The 8,879-nt window shown below is 37.1% G+C and overlaps 1 protein-coding gene across 1 annotated transcript; it reads right to left on the minus strand.

The window, feature by feature from the left end:
• Positions 1–667: 667 nt before the first annotated feature.
• rcvrna (recoverin a) lies at positions 668–4,095 on the minus strand. The gene is made up of 3 exons (XM_058770602.1): positions 1,349–4,095; positions 936–1,047; positions 668–840 (listed from the first exon to the last, which is right to left on the minus strand). Exons 1-3 carry the CDS (start codon positions 1,727–1,729, stop codon positions 722–724), a joined length of 612 nt encoding a protein of 203 aa, XP_058626585.1. The 5' UTR covers positions 1,730–4,095; the 3' UTR covers positions 668–721.
• Between the last annotated feature and the right edge of the window lie 4,784 nt (positions 4,096–8,879).

An 8,879-nucleotide genomic window follows, 5' to 3' on the forward strand; every position in this document is an offset into this window, starting at 1 on the left:
GAGTTTGCTCAACTTATTTTTGTGGGAGATTCTCAAATTTTTGTTGTATAAACTTAAAACTACAAGTTGAGAAAACTCAAAAACCTGCTGAAGCTGGTTGCCTTAAAATTTTAAGTTGGCTCAACTTTTCTTTTTTTTTCAGTGTGGATTGATCAGTAATGACGTAGACTTATAAATGTTTAATATGTATTCCTAAATTTTCACATAAAAATTCTCTAAAATTCTCATCATCATTTCTACACATCCTAAGAAACACAGTACAAGAAATTTGTTCTTTAAAAATTCTCCAGTCACCTGCTAAACAGATGGTTTCAGAGTCTGATGAATGCATGTTGAGCGCTTAAACCACCTTAACCCTGAAGGGATCTAAAAGAGGAGAGCCACTGGACCCTGTGGATTTGTCTTACCCGACCTTCAGATCCTAAGAGGATTGAGCAGAGAGTTGGACTGTTAACATGAGCCTAATTCGATTGGACCTCTTATCGATTGGATTCTAAAAGCAAACAAAATAGCAGTGAGGCCCTTCAGGTAGAGGTGGTGATGGTCCAGAACACAAGACTTGTATGTGTTACAAGAAAATCTACGTTTGTCTGGTTCATGGCTCTGACGTGTGTATGGATAGAGTGTCTGAATGTCTCTAGCGTGAGGCCTGGAGAGACAGTCTGGATCGTGTAGGTTTAGTGTCAAATGAATAGAAATCAGTCTCATGGGAATGTGGCCATTAAGGCTTCTTCTCCTTAAGTTTTTCCTGAATCTTCTTTGGCTCGTCGAACTGTATCAACCTCAAGATGTCTTTGTTTTCCATGACACCCTGAATGAATTCCCCCTCTCCAATCTTATCTGTGAAGACAATTGTGAAGATGCATGGGTTATTAGAGCACAGCATGATTTGTGTAGTCTACAGCAATAGCACATTGTGTAATGAGTTATATTACCATCTTCATTCTTTCCGAAAAAGTTCCAGATTTTGTCCGCTCGCTTTTCTGGCGTGTTCTCATCTTCCGGAAGGGTTTTCTGGTCTTCGACGGGAATCATGTTGAATATTGACTGTTACCGGGAGAATGCAAAATATTACCATTCTGACATTCTTAACATAACACTACTGAATGACGTATCGAAAACTACTGGCATCGGCCATGCTCAAGTGATTGAGAGTTGTATTAACAGGTGGTGTAATCTATCCTGAGCTTCTTGATCCATCTGGTCATAACTGTTGTACTACATACTACAACTTACTACTAAATGCCATGAGCAATGAATGTAAACAAACCCATTTAACGAACATCAGTCTTGCACACTTTCCATAATCAACAGCAAATGCAGGATGCCAATTATGAGCGATACTCACCCGGACAATCTCCTGCACCTCGTTTTTACTGATGGTCCCGTTGCCGTCTACGTCGTACAGAGCGAACGCCCATTCGAGTTTGCGCAGGGTCTTGCCTGACGAGGTAAGGTGAAGTGCCACAATGTACTCCTTAAAGTCCAAGGTGCCGTCAGCATTAGTGTCAAAGCTGCGGAAGACGTGCCGAGCGTAAGCGGTAGGGTCGGCATCTGGAAAGAAACTGGCGTAGATGCCCTCGAACTGTTCCTTGGTGATGCGTCCGGTGGGACACTCTTTGAGGAAGGTGGCGTACCATGCGCAGAGCTCTTCCTCGGTGTATTTAGTGTTCAGCTTCAGGTCATCCAGAATCTCTTTGGACAAAGCGCCGCTCTTGGTGTTCCCCATATTCCCAAGCTGTACAAGCGGGTCAAAGGGGCAGATTTGCTGAGTCTCCTTCTGATTTCACCCACCCTCCTCTTTTGCCTCCTCTCTTGTCTCAAAATATCTCTGCTTTCGCAGTTTCTTTCTCCGACTAGGACAACGGGACGGTGTTGTGTTGAGTGCTGTCGCTGGCCCCTCTTTGGGCTTGGCTCCCCCTGACAACTCCTCTAAGTGCTGAATGGGATTATGTATATCTCTATTTAAATCCAGACAGGCTTTCTGAAAGATTAGTTAGTTACGTCACACTACTTCTGATGAGTGCTGCATTATGTCGATTTGCTCCTTCACAACAGGGTCTTACAACACGAGGATAGCAAACAAAACTCTGCCCTTTGCTACTGAATGACCTGTGTCATCAAGTGAGATGATCAACGCGATTAGCATCGCTCAAAGTGTGGGACGGGTGCGCTTTACATTGGGGGTTCATATTCCAGTAAGACCCACCAGCTTACACGACCATCTGCTGTTACTCTAAATGGACTAGGTAACAGGATGTGTAAAATCCCAGAGGTGTATTTATGAATGGGACAACACCCTACAAATTGTTATTTTATCTTCAGAAATATGAACAGTGTGGTGGTTCATGTTATAGTATGGTGCGAGTCTCTTCAAGAAACACTATTTTGGGGCTTTGACATCTGGCGTCACGCGTCATCATTTCTAGGTCCAAATGCAAATCAGATGCCAAATGCAAACAACTAACTGTGCTAATGTACACTCACAGTGTGCTGTAATACTACAATAACTAAAATCTCAGTTGGTCAGATTTATCTTTTAAGATAAATGTCCAGGACATCCGCTGGACGCAAACTGCATGTGCTGCTGTTTTTGTTCAAATCAAAGCGTAAATACACATAGAAGACGAATCCGTGTGGCGCGGCTGACACAGAACAGCGTATGCAGTTTGCATCCAGCGGATACTCTCCAAAATGGCGCTGCGCTGACGCAGAGGAGAAGAATTGTTGAATAAAGTCATTATTTTTGTATTCTTTGCGTACAAAAAGTATTCTTGTAGCTTCATAACGTTACGGTTGAACCATTGATGGCAGATGGACTTTTATTACTATTTCATGGGGGTAAGTGATTAATGACAAAACTTTCATTTTGGGGTGGAGTAACCCTTTGACAAGTGGCTAGATATTCGAAATCAAGTCATGGGGCCTGACATGGGAGACCTTGTTCTTTTTTTTTTTTTCTGGAATGCCCCATGTGTTGTGCCCCGACTATGGTTGTTGCATTTTTCTGCCTATCCATTTGAGCAGTTTTGGACGTTTTGGACCACCCATCCATGAAATGACCTCTCTTGTCTGTCATGACCTGACCCTTACCCTTACTTACTTGAGTTGCTTCTTGATCATAATAGTAAATTGATTACATGCACTCTTAAAAATAAAGCTTCTTTAGAAGCCTCTGTGGTTCCATGAAGAACGTTTAATAACATCCATGGAATCTTTCCATTCCAAAAAAGTGGGAAAATATTCTTCACACTAACAAAAAATGGATCTTTTAGGAACATTTTTACTGAAAGATTCTTTGGGGAGCCAAAACTGGTTCTTCTATGACAGGGGTGTCCAATCCTGCTCCTGGAGGGCCAATGCCAACATTTTTAGTTAATCAAGGTCTTACTAGAAGCATCCAGGCAGGTGTGTTGTGGAATTTTGAAGCTGCAGGACAGTGGCCCTCCAGGACCGTGTTTGGACACCCCTGTTCTGTCAAGCTCTTTTATTTTTAAGAATGTAAAATCTGCAGCTAGCAGAGAAGCTGTCTGCTTTGGAAGTGGCTTTTGCGGTGCAATGCAGTTCCATTTAGTTTACTTTAGGATTCATCCTGAGTTTATGATGCATTCTGTTCCATTCAGTTGTGTCAGGCTTTAAACGCAAGAGTGTGAAAGGCTGCTCACTTATTCTGTTCTACCTGCCTTGAGTGGGGTTCAGTGAGGAGAGTTTCCCTTAGTAGTATCAGGGGCATGACTTTTCTATATTATTTCTATATATATTCTATATATTTTGCAACCCTGTCCTAAGTGTCATGTCAGTTAGTGTTACTTTTTTTTAATTTGATGTGGTTTATTGTGGTTTGTGTGTTGGGGTTGTTGTGCTTTGGTTTGTTTGGTGAACAGCCTGAGCTACTGACAGCTCTGACCTCATTAGCACACATTGCCTATTTGTGCTGCCTCAAGTCATTGGAGGTCAGTACTGCTCTGTTAACCAGCTTATGACTGACGATAGTTCTGCCAGCCAAACAAGGGAAACTGATCTGAGTGATAGTGTCTGCTGTGCTTTGATTCGTAGCTTTTTATTCAGGATTATTAGCATTAGCCTTAATGCAGGGGCGCGGCGCTGATTTTTTCTGTGGGCAACTGTTTAATTGTTGGGAATATTAAAAAAAAAAATCTATTTTGTCTATTTAAGTGCAAATAGCCATGTTGTTGGAAGAGGCTATTTACACTAACTCCACCCATAAACCCAGCACCCAGTGGCGCAGTCGGTAAAGCGATCGACACGATCGACCGGGGTTCGAATCTGCCTTTTGGCAAACTTTTTTTCTCCCTTTTTAAATTTCAAATCACATCAGAAAAGCATTTATTTTTTAAGAAAAATGAAGGAAATAATCAAAAAGTTGAACATAAAGTATCGGGTAGGGTTAGGGTAGGTGTAGGGAGAGCTTTTGTCCCAATAAGGTGGCATCCATTTAATAATTTGAAATAAACTTAAAAAATTACACTCAATAAGTTATTGCATACTATTTTATAACGTATTACAATGCAGAGGTGCAGATAATTGCCACTATTTGCAATAAGTAATGTTTTTCTCTAATCATGTTTTTCGCCACAATTAATCATACCCTTTCATTCAATATCTGCAATAAGTAATTAGCAGGATCCTGCTATTTTAACATAGAATAAATAGAACCTAAAGCTATTTGCACTGTGTAAATAGCATATCACTAAAGAATACTGCTATTTTCACTTGGTGTAAATAGCCTCTATCACAACAACCCCCACCCCCACCGCGTACAGCACCCCCAACCTAAAACATCTTCCTGTCTTAATGTTTTTTTTTTGTTTGTTTTTTCTGAATAATGGAATTCTTTTATTTATTTTTTTCTTTTCTGCATTTTGCAACAGTACTGCACAACATGGAATTGCAAAAACAATGTATTCCTAACACTTGATTCCTAACCATTGCGCATTCCTGTTGCTGTTCCCCCATTTGCCATCATTCAAATAAGCAAGTTGAGCGCAAAATCATTACATATGTTGAGTCAATATTGCTCCAACAATAAAAAGCAATGCTGAAAGTACAAAATAGCAGCAACCTTGAATCCCATAAACACATGTAAGGTATGTATGAAATACGAAGTACTTATGAAGTCATATGAAGTACAAACATATATGAAACCTATTAGAAATTGGTATTAACATATATTTTTGGACATTATATATATGTTATGTAGGCCTGTGTATACCCATCCTAAAACCCATCAATACATGCTGATATTATATAAGTAAAAGATAGGCTGTGTATTTAAATAATTGCAATATTATAAAAATTAAATTAAATTAAAACAAGATTACACATACAGATTTTTTTGTATATATATGTTGTGTTAATAAAGTTGCATAAATAAATATATAATATATATTATTGACATATAAAGTGGGGAAAAATTTATTTGATCCCCTGCTGATTTTGTACGTTTGCCCACTGACAAAGAAATGATCAGTCTATAATTTTAATGGTAGGTTTATTTGAACAGTGAGAGACAGAATAACAACAAAAAAATCCAGAAAAAATGCATCTCAGTTTGTTACCTGTATAAAAGACACCTGTCCTCAGAAGCAATCAATCAATCAGATTCCAAACTTCCAACATATGCTGTGTTTCCCACCAACTGGCAACCCGCGGTGCCGAAATACAATTGGGTAAACTGGCAGTGGGCGGGTTTCACAAACCAAAACAGAGACCGACATTCCGGCCCGGAATGCACATTTTCAAAGGAGAATAACTGACTGTAGCATTGTTTTTCAGATAAACAAGTACTTAGCGTGTTTCTTAAATATCTGCAAACATATTATGGTAATTTTATGCTTAGTAGAGTCAAAAACTTACATACAGCGCCTTTAAAATGCAAATCAATTTATAACTTTTTTTGAAATGCATTTTTCTGGATTTTATTTTTTGTTATTCTGTCTCTCACTGTTCAAATAAACCTACCATTAAAATTATAGACTGATCATTTCTTTGTCAGTGGGCAAACATACAAAATCAGCAGGGGATCAAATAATTTTTTCCCCCACTGTATTGCTACACACTGTAAAAAGAAATCCGTAAAATTTACGGTAAAAAGAACTGCAGCTGTGGTTGCCGTAATTCTACCTTAACAACATTTTAGGTTTTACGGTTTTAACTTAAATGTACAGTTAAATACCGTAATTTCATTAACTGATGTAATGTTAATATACCAACCAATTAAAGTACTGAAATCTGTTCTGTACCTTTGAAATACACTGATAACCACCAAATGCAGGTGGTGATGAGAAAGTCACATGATTAACCAAAGCCCATCACAAGCAGCTTTTAAATAATAACATATAGAGAAGGTGCACAGTGTCATTCACACAATCACTAAACACCATCATGGTGAGACTCATTAAACTGAAATATGCAATAAACATTAATTTAACAACATTAGATGTAACATACAACCCTAATAAACATAACTGATAAGAAAAAACTAAGAAGAAACAGTTATTTCAAAGAAAAAACATCAAATTCAAACAAAATTTGAAATGCAACGCAGGGAATTCTGGGAACGTCAGTTTATGTTTTTTCCCTGTAAATTTTACAGGAACTTACCGTTAACCATTTAACAGGTTTTTACTGTAGCATTTTCACAGTTTTTTACCGTTAAAATCACAGTCATTTTTTACAGTGCATATAATAACATAAAAATCATAATGTAGATATAATTAACATGGGGATTTTATGTGTGTTATAAACTTATTTTGTTTTCTAATTCGGAACAGAATAAAATTACACAAAACATATTTAAATAAACAATTAAAATCGTACAGGTTTTTAAAATTAATTGAATGTATTTTTTTATTTTATTTTAAACCTTAAAAAAAAAATAAAAAAAAAATAAACATTTTAGTTTATTTTAAGCATTTTCTTTTCTTTTTTCCATTGAAGCTGAATACTTAAGGTGTTTCCCTAACTTTTTTCTTTCTTTCTGTCTTAATATTTTTTTATATTTATTTATTTTCAAAAAAATTGTATTAGAAAATATAGTAAATATTGTTTTAGATAGCAGATAGATAGATAGATAGATAGATAGATAGATAGATAGATAGAACCTTTGGATGGTGTTTGTCCTGGTGTCAGCAGTGGTGAGCTCGCTTGCATGCAGAGGGATTATTTCATCATATCATGTCAGGCAGATCTTATATCTCCTTAACACATCTTACCTGGTTAAACTGCCGTGGCGTCAGTGGGTTAGGAAACTGGGCTTATGTCTGACGCCAAGCACATCCCTATGACTGTTGCACTGCCCGGACCTGGACTGGTCAAATCTAGGCCACACGCACAGGCCACGCAGCTCTTAAACATGTTCTTTATCACCAGTCAAGTAGCCAGCCAAAGCCTGCAAAAGAGTTTGAAGATAGGTGTCCTTTGAGTTTTTGATTATTTAGGGATGACTCTTTTTTCTTTTTTTCATATGAGCTCTGCGGCTTGGCTTGAGAGAGGTCAAATCTGATTTATGTAATCAGTTGTATTCAGCCATTTAACAGGATTATCTAATGTTGACATTGTGATTTCAAAATTACTACAGAAACATTTGACATGTTTTACAAACAGTACCTATTTAATTTGTTGTTTTACATGGATAAAAACTTGGAATATTTCTTCATCATTTTGCCAACACTTACATAGTCGTTTACAGTATAGAAGAAACAACACAAAAGCAATTAAGTTTAGCGTGGGAGGATATGCAGGTACGGATTACATAAAGCAGTTTTATGCTTTAGCTTCCCTTTTCCAGGAAGTTACAACAAAACCGCAATCAAGTGGGCAGCGTGGTCCTGATTACAATCTCTGTTCATGCCCTTTAACATTCAACCTCTTGCACAGATATTGTAGGATTAGTTCTGAAATTAATGTATGAAGTGCTACGTACAGTATGAATTAAACTGGCTCGTCACAAAACTAGTTTGGACATTTTAAAATGAAACTAAATCAAATCTGCTTTGGTGTGTGACTCTTTTGCACATTGTTCTACTATATGCATTTCTTATTATTTTGATAATAATATTTGGTTGCTTTGCATATTTCGTGAGCATAACATTTTAAAGTCAAAATTAAAATCCTTGCAAATATTCAGTGCATTGCACCTCAAGCATCTAATACAGTATGTAGTAAGGGGAGAACAAAGTTTCAGTCTGTATGTATGGCAATGAATGTAGTGATTAGTTTATATATAAATGTTAAGATAATCCTCATTGCATCTGAAACTCCTTTTAACTCTTTTTATGTGTTTTTTAAATATATTTGTGTTTTTATGTGACACTTTTAATAATCATAATGTATTATTATTAGTAGTAGTAGTAGTATCATTGATTTCCGGAAACACTTTGTATAGGTGGACTGAAAAAAAATCAAATCTGCCTTGGTAGAAGTAATAAAATATTACATTCTGTAAAATGAGTATCTCTGTGTCAAAGCATGAAATATCCAGAAACAGGATTCCATATTACATAAACATCCACCACTGTTCTTTGATATTATGAGCCTTAATCCAGTCCTGGCATTTCCTGTTCAACTGCACCTTGGAGAAAAAAAGTAATTTCCTTTTATTCCATATATTTCCAACCTTTATCCTCTTGTAGGATGCATCCTTGTCACCTGTTCATATGAAATGGCATTGGGGGAAATAATCCTAAAGTGAATTATTATGATCTACTGTATTGTATTGAAAAAAAGCACATGCCTTCTGTGGACCACAAAAGCAAACGTTCGCAGAATGTTCATGCTGCTTTTGTTCAAGAGTGAATGAACACCAAAAAATTACAAAAAGCACCACTACCAAAGAGCAGTGCAGCTATGCAACACGT

This window comes from Onychostoma macrolepis, chromosome 03 (assembly GCF_012432095.1).
Source record: "Onychostoma macrolepis isolate SWU-2019 chromosome 03, ASM1243209v1, whole genome shotgun sequence".
In the NCBI taxonomy this organism is placed as follows: domain Eukaryota; kingdom Metazoa; phylum Chordata; class Actinopteri; order Cypriniformes; family Cyprinidae; genus Onychostoma; species Onychostoma macrolepis.